This window comes from Aquarana catesbeiana, linkage group LG01 (assembly GCF_042186555.1).
Source record: "Aquarana catesbeiana isolate 2022-GZ linkage group LG01, ASM4218655v1, whole genome shotgun sequence".
Classification (NCBI taxonomy): domain Eukaryota; kingdom Metazoa; phylum Chordata; class Amphibia; order Anura; family Ranidae; genus Aquarana; species Aquarana catesbeiana.
This window is the reverse complement of record NC_133324.1, coordinates 531876772-531891733: the sequence shown is the minus strand read 5'-3', so window position 1 is coordinate 531891733 and position 14962 is coordinate 531876772. Positions and strand designations below refer to the sequence as shown.

Below are 14962 nucleotides of genomic sequence, written 5' to 3'. Positions count from 1 at the left end.
CACATACCTACCCCCCCTCTCCCACCAGCCCCCCCCCCCCGCCAATTACTACTTCAATGGCCTTCTACTACGGGAATACCCCCTCAGGGATGTTCGGGGCAACAATATTTAAATTTCTACAGAAGTCCTGCAAGTCTTCGTTATGTCTCATTTTAAAGGTTCTACCCTCTTTTGTCACACTTAGAGAAAACGGGAAGCCCCAACTGTATCTTAGATTTGCCCCCCTTAATGAGTCCAGTAACAGTTTCAATTGACGTCTTCTCGCTAGGGTTCCAGCAGAGAGATCTGAATATATTTGAATTTCTTGATTGTTGAATTTCACCGGTTGGGCCCCTCTTAAATTCATCCAAATTTTTGCTTTGTCCTCAAATTGGTGGAATTTCACGATGACATCCCTGGGCGCTTCATCCCTCGCATTTGGTGACTTTCTAATCCTGTGTACTCGATTGATTTTTTAACTCACACTCTGGATTTCTTCCCAGTAGCGGATTGAAAATTTCTTTAAGAATCATGGTCAAATCTTCTCCTCTCTGCTCTGGTAGGGATCTAATTCTTAAATTTTGTCGCCTATTTTGATTTTCCTGTTCTTCTAATTTATGCAGCAGTTCGCGTTGGCCCCTCTGTAGTGTTTTTACTTGTTTTTCTAGCGTTGAAATTTCTTCACCCTGCTGTTCCACCACCTTCTCCACTTCTTGCACTCTTTTAAGAAGGTGGCCCATATCTGTCCTTACATTAAGAATTTCCACTTTAATTACTTTTTCCAGCTTTGAGAACATGTCTTGTATCTCCACTTTCGTGGGAAGAGCTTCACCTGCAGATCCTGCATGGTCAGTCTCCATACTTTGATCTGGTTCTCCTTCAGAATGGGTCCCTGCATTAGCCGACCCCCCCCTGGGCCCCTTTATTTTTAGTTGAAGCCTTTTTTTTTTCCTTTGTCTCTTGTTTGTTTTCCATGCCGGGACTTTTTAAATATTTTTGAATTGTACTGGAGTTCAAACTGTTTCTGGATTTATTAGGATCTGCTGATTTTTGGGGACGTCCTCTCATATTCATCCCTCCTTTGCACACCCCCTGTCCCCCTTTGTGTGTTGGCTTAAATCACTATGATGACAGTCCTGTTCTGAGCCCAGATTTATCTCATAAATAGGGAAATTTTAACAGCTTGTATTCAAATCTTCCCAGCTCGTCACTTTAAGGGGTTGAAAACAATTCACTTCACTGATATGATTACTAGATAAGGGGACAGGCCATCGCTGCAGCTCCACTCTGCATGATTATTGACTTCCCAAAGAGTAGCACCCAAAAGTCCCTTTACAACCTCCAGGAAAATAGATCAGTTTTCTTTCTGCAATCAGCTATCGCTAGCAATTAACACAGGCATGTAACACAGTTCTTATAGAGGGAGTTCAGCCAGGCTGATCCTACCTGGATCCTGGAGACCTCCGGCGGGGGGGGGGGGGGGGGGGGGGGGGATTCACGAGATTCTGTGTGGGCTGCTTAGTCCTTTTTTCACGGTCGGCACTACGATGTGACGGGGGGGGGGGGAGGGAACCTCCGCACCACCCGTTCCCCCGGTCACTGCCACTGATCGTCCTGTTTTAAGATGAGAAGGCACATCCACTTTACATGCTTCGTCTCCATATGACCGCCAGGCTGAGGTAGGTAGGACAGAGCACTGTCAGGGATCCACAGGCGAGTAGGGGCGGGGGAGAGCCAGAGGGGGAGAGCCAGGGGATGCCGCAGCTGCGCACCTCCGCTCCACCAATTCTCCGTAAGCTGCTATCACTTCTGGCCCGCGGCTTCAGTACGGCCGCCTCTGCTGCTCTCTGTACCGGTCTGCCTGCCACCTCGGAGGAGGTAAAACCTTCAGTCACTCTCACCCGCTTTCTGGAATGCCATCCCGTTCAAAGATGCCTCGTCCACCGCCCCACCACCGGACCCCGCCCCCAAACCTCGGCACGTCACATCCTCCTCCCTCACACGGCTTGTGTTGCACGCGATGACTGGGGAGATAACTTGTTTGTTTTAACCACTTCAGCCCCAGAAGATTTGGACCCTTAATGACCAGGCCATTTTTTTGCGATACGGCACTGCATCGTTTTAACTGACAATTGTGCAGTCCTGCGACGTTGTCCAAAAACAAAGTTTACGTAATTTTTTTTCCCCCACAAATGGAGTTTTCTTTTGGTGGTATTTGATCACCTCTGCGATTTCTTTTATTTTATTTTTTGCGCTATAAACAAAAAAGAGCGACAATTTTGAAAAAAAATTCTTCCTCAGTTTAGATTAATGGCATTTTTATAAATTTTTTTTTACTAGTAATGGCGGCGATCTGCGACTTTTATCGGGACTTCAACATTGCGGTGGACAGATCGGACACTTTTGACACTTTTTTTTAGGACCGTTGACATTTATACAGCGATCAGAGCTAAAAATAGCCACTGATTGCTGTGCAAATGTCACTGGCAAGGAAAGGGGTTAACACTAGGGGGCAATCAAGGGGTTAACTGTGTTCCCTAGATGTGTTTTAACTGTTGGGGAAATGTCGCTGACTAGAGGAGAAGACAGATCGTTGTTCCTTCCTAGGAACGCACGATCTGTCTTCGCTCCCCTGACAGAACCGGGATTTGTGTGTTTACAGACACAGATCCCGGTTCTCGCTCTGTTACAAGCGATCGCGGGTGCGGCCCGGCGGTCATCGCGTGCATCAGCTCCGGGCACACACTGCCGGCGCGCCTGCTAGAGTATCTTAAAGAGCCGATGTACAGCTACGACGGCTCACTCAGGGGAGCCATCCTGCCGCAGTATAACTGGGGAGGCTGGTCAGAAATCGGTTAAAAAAACAAAAAAAAACCTTTTTCACTTTAAAGTGGTTTTTACCCAGATCACAGAAACTGGTCTGTCTGCAAGATTCGGTTTCACTCTTGGCAAAAATTAGATTACTCCTAGATTTAGATTTACTCCTCGTAAATTCCCACAAAAAATTAAAAATAAAAACGCATCAACCAAAAAACAAACTCTCTTGTAGCTTAGTTTCAATGTCCTACAAAAATACCATGCTTTTTAGTGGACACAAAATCTAAATACAAACCAAAACCTGTTAAACCTTTTTAACAGAGGATAAAAAAGAAACTAAAACAGAACATAATATCCTTCCCATTAAATTGGCCGATTTTTAATGGTTCTTCTAATATACGTCTCGGCTATAATTACGGGATATTAAATGTGTTTTACCAGCCCCCTTCCTTTCCTGAAAGAATGCAGTCAGTGATCTTTCCCAATCTTCCAGCAATGCCAAATCATGTTCCGTGTCTGCAACATGGAACATGATTTGGCATTGCTGGCAGATTGGTCAAAGCAGTGGAGACTGCAGTTCAATGTTTCTAAATGTAAAATAATGCACCTAGGGAAGAAGAATCCCATGAGCGAGTACAACATTATGGGTACAGTGTTAGCACTACAGAAGAAAAAGATTTGGGGGTACTTATTTCAGATGATTACAAAATGAGCAAACCATGTAGCCAGGCAGTGGGACTAAGTGAATAGAATTCTTGGATGCGGGGGCGTGGCCTGGCACCGGATCGTGATGGCAGCCTAAGTGGTGACCTCCGACACCTGGGGCTTGAATTCAGCTTACCATTAGCGGGAGAGCTAACTCTTTGGACAGAGAACATGCCTGGAATAAGCTCCTCGGGCATCTGATCCCAAATGGACACTGGAACACAGGCTGGAATATTCCAGCTCTATTCTGCACCCAGCAAACTGACTCCCAGGCCTCATTTCAGGCCTCGAATCGTGGTTCGGGGAGCCACCCTGTCTCATCGGATAACGCAGGAACAGCAGGGGCTGACACTCTGGGCTCGCAGCCCTCACTGCTTCCCAGCTTAGCTGACTTACAGCTAGTGGCACTGGACATTAAAAACACGCTGTCAGCAGCGATCTCTGTTCTTAAAATAGATCTGAGAGCGGTGGCTTCTCGCTTGGAGCACGTTGAGTTTGCGGTCCTAACTCATGGCACGGCTATCCAGCAGGTACAGAGAATCACTAGTGTTTATGCCCAGCACCTAATTGATATGAACCGCCACCTTGGCACCCGTGAAGATGGAAAGGTGTCATAGGGCACTCAGACCAAGAGGGCAAGACACTGACCCTCCCAAGGACACTGTAATGCTGTTTCGTCAGCTTTACACACAAAAAAGATATACTATGCCTAGCATGTACTCATGGGCAACTGAATCATGATGGGGTACTCATACAAATCTTTCAAGATCTGTCCACCATTACTCTCCAGCATAGAAGGGATCTACACCCTCCTCTCACTGTTGTGCGTGACAGGCATATTGTGTATCGTTGGAAATTTTCCTTCTGTTTAACAGCCACGGTGGGGAAACTTTTGGCTTTCTTACGAACACCGGCAGACCTTCAGGCCTTCTGTGACACCCTAGGAATCCTGAGGGTGGCCGTCACGGATTGGTACAGTTCCTTCCTGTAACCAGAACCCTGGATCAACAGCCATTCTGAGGCAAGGCCACGTTCACATCACGACAGGCAAAGACACCACAGATCCTCTGCTGACTCGTATCTGAGAGGCCAAGGGGACAAGGATACAGACCGCAGTTCCAGGATTTCGCCTTCCTCGGTTAGATGCAAGGTGAAACACTGAAAAGTTTGCCATAATCCGTGAGTTGGTATCTTAACCTGGTCCCTCTTAAGGCCCGGTCCTTTGGAAACGCATGATGACTTCTGTTAGAGCATTAATACAGGGGTGCTCCTGTCTTGGGATAGATTGTGAGGCTTGCGTAGGTCCTCAGACAATTTGCAGTGGTACGAGGATCCTTTGTAGGAGAAGCAAACCGCAAAGGGAAAGTGCCAGCAGTATGGGTTGCGTCGCTGCTGTAGGATCTGTAGGTGGAGCTTCAAGGCCTTCTGTTTCATGAGTGAGTTGGGAGATGTGTTGGGAGATTTGGTACCTGTGGCCTTGGAAGACCAGAGAGTCTTTAGAGCGAGATGCCTGCATTAGTTGTTCCTTGGTGCGGAAGAAGTGGAGTTCTACCACTTGTCTTATGGGGGGGCCTCTTCAGGACATGGGGCTAGGGAACAGTGGATCCTATCCATCTCCAGCTTCTCTGAGGATCGGGGCCAGTTCTTGGAAGAGAGCTGTGATGGTGGACTGTAGGTCCACTCTTGTTTCAGGTATCCCCCGAATGCGGATGTTAGAGCGCCTTGCCCTGTTTTCAAAATTCTCCAATCGGGCTTGGAGGGTCAGGTTTTCCTCACGGAGGATCTCAAGCTCCTCTGCATGGTTGTAAGTACTTCAAGTATCTGTTTTTTGTTCTAATATTGGCCTACCTCACAAATCTTGTGGGTTATTTTATCTGTAATAGTGTCTGAGGTTCTTTGAAGGGCTTTAGTAAGCATATGTTCAATTTGGTTAAGTAGATTAGTGTGCGAGTTGTCGCCATGAAAATCCATGGGTGTAGAGCTGAAAACTGTCATTCACCATCTGCAGCTGCAGCAGTAGGGCACGGGTCGGCTGTGTGAAGAGCCGAGAAGATGGAGGCCATCTTAGATTTTTTAGGCTTATTTTTGGTCTTGGAGCCACCGTAAACCATCGCGGTCTATGTCTGCAGGGCTCTGCCATGTGTGGAGCTGACAGCTGCGGGTGGATGTGCCTAAGTTCGCCGATGCGAGGAAGTCTGAGGGATGTGGAGCACTAAGCAAATATGTCCTGCTTTGAAGGCTTCACGCCTTCCTTCCCACTTAAGAGCTTTTTAAACTGTTTACCGGCACATATTCATTTTGCGTTAACTGCATAATCGTATTTTTTTTTTTTGTAAATTGGACTTTATTTACTGCATGCAATAATTTGCAAATGAGTCACATGACCGTTATCGCATGCGGTAAACGTTCGTGAATTGACCCCCCTAAGCAACTTATCAAAGTTCTCCTTCCTTTCCCATGGAGTGATACTCCTAAAATTAATTTAATGGTAGGCTTTAACATAGACTCCCTTTTTACTAAATTGTTACAGGGACGTACTCTAAATTTGAATTGTTCTGGTCAGGTATCGTCTTTCAAAATGCTAATTTTCCCTCAGATTTTTAAAATTATATTTAGGACACTCCCAATACTCTTTAACCTAAAGGCTATCATCTCTGTACTCTGAGACCAACCCGGCATTCTAAGCTATGCTGAACATACGCAGCTCCATTTACAATGCCGGATGAGACCGCGAGCAGGCAGGTAGGGACCTTTTTTATTTTTTTTATTTTTTTGCAGAAGACGGTGCATGTCTTTTCTGCAATAGAAACTTGCCTGTTTTGTACTGTGTTTCCCCGAAAATAAACCGGGTATTATATTAATTTTGGTAACAAAAGACCGAGTAGGGCTTATTTTTGGTGTAGGGCTTGAGATGTGCAGTGTTCTCTCCCCATCTGCCTTCCTCCCTGCCTGTCGGGAATCCCCAGTGGAACTGAGTAAAAGTGGGTGTAAAATCCTAAAATGCACTGTTTTATATAATGTAAACTGTGCATTTTTCTGTAATCGATTTGTGATAAGTACCTTGTTATAGTGGCGCTTGCGTGACCTGCTGATCTTCTCTTCCCGCACTGACCTTAATTTTCTAGTGTAGTCCAAGGCACGCTCTGAGCATTGTAGAGGGAGGGGGGCCCGAGATCCCACGTTGACAGCTGGCAGAAGAGGAGGAGAGCAGCGGGGGATCAGCTGAGCGCCAAGCAGCGCTGTACAGAAGGCATTTATCACACAGATTACAGCAACATACACAGTTTACATTATATACTATCGTAATACAGTGCATTTTAGGATTTAACCACTACTTTAAACTAGGGCTTATTTTCCAGGGAGAGCTGCTTATATCGCAGCCCTCCTCGAAAATCACAGTAGGGCTTATTTTCGGGGTAGGTCTTATTTTCGGGGAAACACTGTAGTTTACAGTAGGACTTCAGTTACGCTTTAAGAAAGTTAATGTTTTCCCAAAACTGTTATAATCAAAGTATTCAATGAATTATATCTTTTACAGTTACTAGTCTGCTTATGTTAACTCAAGCCATCAAATGGCTGATGTTAAAGCTGGTCACATGTGCAGCACCATGACAACTGCAGATCACAGAGGCTGTAAAGGCTGGGAAGGGTCCATTTCTTCTGTAAGAAAATAGTTATACTATTATAGTTTTATACTTTGTTGTCAACCAATAAACCCAACTTTTTATTTATTTTTTTTAACCATCTGATGTCTTTTGGTTCATTTCATTTGTGATCCTACCTCTTCATGGTAGGATGGGGAAATTACTTATTTCATACCTTATTTTTCTATAGGGTTGTTTAACCAGTTCCGGACCGCCCACTTTACATTTACTGCAGCAGGGTGGCCCGGCTGCACGAAACGACGTACCTGTACATTTGCACTTCCTGGTCTGGGGCGCGCGACCTGCTCCCGCTATGATTGGACACAGCGGGTCCGGTGGCCGCTGGCCACCTGCGATCGTTCGGGGGAATTACAGAAAGGTGGCCTGCCTATGTAAACAAGGCAGACCTTTCTGTCAGAGGAAGAGGGAGATCTGTGATTCCTACTAATCAGGATTCTCTCTCTCGCTCTCTCTCTCGCGCTCTCTCTCTCGTCAGCATCCCCTACATAGCTAAAAAGCACACTTGGGAACACATTTAACCCTTTACCCTTTCCCTGCCAGTGTCATTTATAGTGTCAGTGCATTTTTTTTTTTTTTTTTCCAGCACTGATCAATGTATTCGTGTTACTGGTCCCCAAAAAGTGTCACTTGGTGTCCAATATGTCTGCTGCAATGTCACAGTCCCGCTAAATATCGCTGATCGCCTCTATTACTAGTAAAAAAAAAAAAAGTCCCTAAATCTATCTCATTGTTTGTAGACTTGATAACTTTTGTGCAAAATCAATATACGCTAATTGGCCTAAATTGATGAAGAAATTAGATTTTTTTACTTATTTTTATAGAATATATTTTATAGCAGAAAGTAAAAAATATTTATTTTTTTCAAAATGGTTTGTTTATAGCGCAAAAAACCCCCTAAAAATGCAGAGGTTATCAAGTACCACCAAAAGAAGGCTCTATTTGTGGGGGGAAAAAAAGGACATCGATTTTGTTTGGGTACAACGACGCACGACCGCGCAATTGTCAGTTAAAGTAACGCAGTGCTGTATTATCGCCAAGAATGGCCTGGTCATTAAGGGGGTAAATCTTTGCAGGGCTGAAGTGGTTAAAGGGTCAGTACTACATAGGGGATTTTATAGGGTTGCTCATTTACAGTTTATACCCCTTTTAGATTTAAGGATCTTTTTTCTTTTTTTTTCTGTCTCTGCTCAGAAGATTTTAAATGTGCCCATTTTCCTTCAGGTATTCTGTTCTGCTAAATATCATGTTGTATGCTGAAACATACCCATGATATCTATCTTTGTTCCTGTGTTGATTCAGCTATGAAAAACTTGGGCCATGTTTTAAAAGATAGTTTTATGTCTTTGGGTTTGGGCATATCCAGTTTGTCCAAAAGGAATAACCTAAGGAGCAACCTTTTAGGATCTGCTACTGTTGAAAGGGGCGGGTAGAATTAATGTTAGGTGTTGTTAGGTTTATGCTTTTGTTCATAAGTTACCATACATTCCTCTTTCTGCTATTCTCAATTGTAGTGCAACAAAGATATTTGTGAACGGATGCTGGGTTGGAATACACAAGGATCCAGAACAACTGATGAATACACTTCGAAAGCTGCGTCGTCAAATGGACATCATTGTGTCAGAGGTAAATTCTGCTATCCATAGTATTTACATTTTCTTGTGTATGTTTTGGACATGCACAATAAAAATATAAATAAAAATTGTGTGTCTGACACGGTAAGAATAGAGATAAAGGTGTTTTAAGGATGACTCCTCAGTATGAAGTTCTGAAAAATCATAAACCATATTAAACTACATATTTTATTGAAAAACCTTTACAAACATACACTCAGTTGGAGATCAGGGCCACTGACAGGGGCGGACCACTGATCCTCTTGTAGGGGGCCTGAGCACACAGGGGCCCACACAGGGATGGGGGATAAGTGACAGACAATTGTGTCTCTTTCTCCAGCAGATCAAAGCTGGGCTCCACCCTCTTCCTACTGCCAGCTTTTATCTGCTGAGAAAGAGACAGCCGTCTCTCACTTATACCCCTCCCTGTGTGCCCCCCTCGCAAGACCTTATCCACAAAGAGCTTTACTTAGCTCAGTTTCATCTTTTAGATTTTACAGGAATTCAGTGAGTTTTGTTGTATTTGTATAATGGTTTTATTGTATTTGTATCTAAATATAGTTCTAATCTTTTCGGGGGGAGGCCTGTACAGGGCCCTGCGATTGGTATCAGCAGCCTTGATGGGGATACCAACCCCCTATTGTATTTGTACACAAACAAAATATAAAACCATAAAGGTAATAGTCAAGGAAATTGAAGTGTTTTCTACGTGTTTTACAGTTGCATCTGCTTCCTCAAGGCTCCAAGCTTCTTTATCAGACACAATGCCTAATATCAATAATTTATTTATACAAATATACATAGGTATGTTAAATACACGGAAAATGCATATGGTCCCATTTATCACTATCCTGTGGGGCATAAGGAGCAATACACAGAACAAGTGCACCAATGTACAAGGAGGGGAAAATAAGCCTCAAACACACCCATGAATGCATACCAGATGGAATCGTTATGCCTGTCTAGGCTATGATGAGGAAAAAATTGAACCACAGGCAGAAATAATGCCCAAAGAGAAAGAGGGGGAGGAAATGCAGGGTGTACAGAATTCTCTAAATGGCTCTAAAAAAAATTTGCTATGAGATAATAGATTAAGAACATAGAGCAGTGTTTCTCAGCCTTTTTTCATTCAAGGCACCTTTTAAAATTTTGCACAATGTCAAGGCACCCTATTCTAAAATGCAAAAAACTACACTAATAGTTTTACATATCACAGCAACATTCACACATGTAGGACACCCAATGTTAAAAGTGATTTATTCTTCCAAAGCAAAACACACATTTGCACACAGGTACTGACTAGTATTCCAAAGTTTCTCTTTCTCACTCAGCTAATGTGACCTCAGTGCTTGGGGGGGGGGGGGCAGGGGAGGGGCAAACAAAGATGCTATGCAGGCGCCTGACGTCCTCCTTATCAACCGACCATGTCATTGGTTGTTAGGAGGCCAGCAAATAGAGGTTGTAATGGTGCACAATAACAACCTGTGACTTTCTGTAACTAAAAGGCAGGCTTGATCCACCCTTTTTGGTTTGTAAACAATTTTGGCAAGTTTGCCAAAGCACCTTGGTTGAAAAAGGACTATATTAAATCGACAGCCCCATTCTTAGGCAACTGCCCATCTAGCCACACATAAGCCAATACATATGTTGCCACTAGCTATCCCAGCTATACTAACCTGCAAGCATGTGGATATGGTGAGTAGATGTTAACAGCTCCAAAATACATTCCACATGTGGATTTCACATTGAAAATCTAGTGACGTTCAGTCTAATCTGGAACTGAAATAAAACAACAAAAAGGACGGCAAATGTTTAAGGCCCCTTTCACACTGTCGGACCGTTCAGGTCCGCCTGTCAGTTTTGTCGGCAGACCTGAACGGGCGCTCCATGTTCGCCTATGGAGCGACAGATGTCAGCGGTGACGTCCGCTGACATCCGACCCGGTCCGATCCGCTAAAATCAGATGGATGGCCGTACATTCGCATCCGTCCCTGGTGGATTGGATTGGGTGAGATCTGATGAAAACGGACATGCTGTCCGTTTTCGTCCGATCTCTCCATAGCAACCAGCGGCGCTTGACAGGCCCCTCCCCGCTCAGTAAGCAGAGAGGGACCTGTCATCCGCCGGCTCAGCAGAGATCAACGGAGAGATCTCCCGCGGACAGAGGCGGACTCCATGGCAGTGGATCCGCCTCGTGGGAATGAAGCCAAGGGCAATCCAGACTAGTGAACAGAGGAATAATATTCCTCATGACCCTCCATCACTCAAACATATGTAGCACCCGCTACCTAGTGTAGGTGCTAGAGTGAGATTTTTCTGTAGTGCAGGTAAATTTAAGCAGGCCTAGTCAAAAGCTAGGCCTGTTTGTTTTGATTTGTAGGCTGGGAGTGGCCTAGAGTAGGCTGGTGACTCACAGCTAGTTTCATCTTTTGATTACCTCCCTTCTGCTTCTAAAGGCGTCTAGAAGGAAGGTGGGGAAGAAGGGTGGAGCTGTCTGGGGTGTTTTAGGGAGCCCTGACCATTCCCCAACCTGGATTGGCAGGGGCAGGCCTCCTTAAATACCTAGAGTCAGCCCAGCTGGGGAGGAGTCGTTCGGGTGTAAGAACTGGAGATGGAGTATTTGACTGTCGGGGCCCTTAAGGAAGCCCCCTACTCTGGGGGGGGCTTGGGCCAGGGGGCTCGGAGCTGAACAGGAACCCCACACAACCCAATGGGTGTCCTGAACAGGAGAGGACAGTGGGGAATACTGCCGGGCAAGTCTCCAGGAGGGATCCATCAGATGTCGGTGAGTGAGAGGCATGCTGGAGCGGACTGGGAGTGTGCAGTCTGAGATGGATGTAGAGCCAGCGGGGAGAGACTGTGATGTTACTGGCAGTGAAGTCAGGCCGTTGCAGTTGGTAGGTCTGCAAAGGGTTGACTGGGATCAGTAGTCCACCAAAGAGGGCAGCTAGCACCAGAACTTTCTTTGCTACACCATAGGGGCCAGCGGTCCTTGCTGTAATAAGGTACTTTTGCTAAAGGCCTGGCTGAAACCTGAAAAATTGTGCTGGAGGGAGAAAGTCAGCAGCAAGTGTTGTGCAGGAGAAGAGTATCTAAATTGTCCCAAACCATGCAAAAATCTTTGTTTCCTGGGCATCCCATGATTTCCCTAACCCCATGCAAGTTGAATCCCTCAATAAAATACAAAAACAAAGCTGATGAACTTTTTCGTTGTCTTGGAGTGTCTGGAAGAGAATGCCGGGCTGGGCAGGATGACAGGTGGGCCACAATCTCTCAGCAGCCCCTATGGGGGTACCGCTACACATAAAACCAGAACTCACCACATTGATCAAGAGTTCAAACGTAATGGCACCAGCCGTCCTGTCTCCATCGATATCCTCCTAATATAAGCTGGGCTCACCAAATAGCCAAAATAGTCCCCTTGCCTCCCGAGGACGCTCCTCTCGTAAATCTCCCCGTACAGGACCAGTTGCCAATAAAGGAAAGGGGCCGGCCATAGGGGGACTGGGGGGGACTGGGGGGGTTCTCTCATAGGTGAAAAGCAATATGCACATTCATCAGTCTCAGGCGTTGCCCAGATAAGGGGAACGCTGCTAGGAGACTGCTGGGTGACGTCCTGGGCTGTCAACTAATCCAGAACTCCCATATGTGCAGGTACGGATGCGGTGTGACATGCCGTAAATTATGCAAGAATGCCATATTTGTCCAGAATGCACTGAGTTGGAACGCACTCGGGACCTGAAAACCAGAAATTAGTTATTGACTGGGGGTGGCCATCACACCCTCGCACCTGTGTTCCATGCTAGTGCTCACAAAAGACCCAGATTCTGGCGTTTATAGGGGTTACCATGCTGCAATGTAAGGAGCCAAAGGGACTGCACCAAGGCAACACGCCCAAATATACCACCTCAAACAGCAAGCATCAGCAAGAAAAAAAACAAACAAAATCACCAGTGAAGACATAGCCCAGAGGAAACACAGATAACCCAGGTCATACATCATACACAGTAGACAAAAAACAAAAAAAAGGAGTGGGGAAGGGGAGGGCCCCATAGAGCAAACACCTTTAAATTGTGGCACTTAAGTGAAATATGTCATCTTGTCCCGTCAGGTGTACACTCTGGAAACATGAATATATGCTATAGTTCACAAACATTATCCAACATAAAATGGTTATATAAATGTGAAGGCAAAAGGTTTTTTAAATAGAACATTTAATAATGTGTGCCACACTACTCCATCAGAAAAGGACTGATGGTCATTAAGACCTGATGGGTGGGTGGCCTTCAGATTGAAGATCCAGGTATATCCTGTCCACAGGTTTGGATATTCAGGTGTAACCTGTCCAAAGCCATAAATTGTAATGAATCCAGTTGATGCAGATGATTTGTATGTTGAATACAATTTTTGTATGCATCTATTCTTAGGTTTCGCAAATACAGTGCGCTGCTTTCACTTTAAGGCTCCATTCACACTTGTGCGACTTGTCATGCGCCTTTTGACCCCAAAGTCACATGACAAGTCTCGCCTCATGTTTCCTAATGATAACCATTCAGATCTGTGCGACTTTGCAGTGACTTTAAAGTAGTTTCTGCACTACTTTGGTCCAACTTTCATGCGACTTGAGGACCAAAGACTTCAATATAAACCCTCAAAAGTCACAAAGTCGCATCTGCATGATATACATGCAAATTGTGTGTGACGTGTGAAAAGAATGCTGGCAATGAAAAATAAATGAAAAAGTGTGGGGTTTCTTTGGCCTGGTATAAAATGCGTTAGAATATAAAGAACCCAAACTGAACTAAAGAAAATGTTTCCGTTCTTCACATGTCTAGCGACTTTGTAGAGCACAAACAAAGCGGTCACATTGAACAAAGTCACTCTCATCCAAAATCGCACTTTAAAGTCGCAATGGAAATCGCACTATTTTTTAGTCACACAAGTGTGAATGGAGCCTAACCTGGTGAGTTCCACCACCAGTCTTGAGTTATCTGCAAGGATCACACACCTCAAGCACAAGCAATGGTTTACCAAGTGAGATCCCAAGCAACAACAGAAAATGGTCTCTGTCCAATAAGATTATACCTCCAGCACAGATACATTGGTCTTCTCCAGTGAGTTCCTGCCCCCAGCATACAGATTTCTTCCCCCCCACGACCAGCAGTTTTTTGTTTGCACACATTGGTCTTTCACAAGTGATCTCACCGATAACACACAATTGCTAGAGGAGATATCGCTCCTCACCTCACTAAGTGAGGAGAGTTCACTGAATAGTGTCCATTTCCTCCCCACAGATGTTGCTCATGAAGTCGGAACAAAAAGTATAGATGTTCAACAGCATCCCCCTTTGTTTCCTTCTCTTAAAAAAAAAAAAAAAAAAAAAAAAATACTCGTCTTTTGGGTGGAGATCTTTTCTGCATGCAGATTAGTCTTTCTGCAGTGGGATACACTACTCCCAGAACATTCTCACACTCCGTATACACAGACAGCACAGCTCGGCCACATCCTCTGCTCTCTCCTCACAGGATTTGACTGACTTTGAACAGCTCTTTTTAGCAGAGAACTGCCCCCCAAACAAAGCTGTTTTTTTTTTTTTTTTTTTTTTTTCATGCTTTGTTACATAGTTGGTAAAGTTGTAAAAAGATACAAGTCCATCCCGTTAAACCTATGATGTGTGTGTGCGTGTATGTGGTTATGTCATCGTATATCCCTGTATATTGTGGTTGTTAGGTGCCCATCTAATAGTTTTTTTTTAAATTATTGATGCTCCCTGCTGATCCCACGGCTTGTGGAAGAGAATTCCACATCCTTACCGCTCTGACAGTAAAGAACCCTCTTTGCAATTTAAGGTTAAACCGCTTCTTTTCCAATTTTAGTGAATGGCCACGTGTCTTTTTAAATACCCTTTCACTAAAAAGTTTTTTTCTCTTTCGTTCATTGACGGACACAGCTCCATTCTCTTGACCGTAGGGTTATATCTTCCTCCTTTCAGGAGAGACTAGGCAGAACATGCATTGCATGTGAAAAAAACAGAACTATACAGTTCCACCCAGGGGGCGGTCCCTGTGATATAACCCCTTAGCCTGCCTCCTGCAGCTCAGTTTTTTTCTGCCTAGCAAAGGAGAAGGACCTAGGCTCCCTATCTGGACCATTGGTCCAGGGTTTTTTTTCTGGATTTTGCCTTTT

General features: G+C 44.8%; 1 protein-coding gene across 1 annotated transcript in view; it reads left to right on the top strand.

Moving 5' to 3' along the window:
* Window positions 1–14962, top strand: part of POLR2B (RNA polymerase II subunit B) — a 575272-nt gene that overhangs the window by 297424 nt on the left and 262886 nt on the right. Inside the window, exon 13 of the mRNA XM_073594755.1 lies at window positions 8678–8789. Within this exon, the coding sequence (XP_073450856.1) occupies window positions 8678–8789 (112 nt within the window). The remainder of the gene's footprint in view (window positions 1–8677; window positions 8790–14962) is intronic.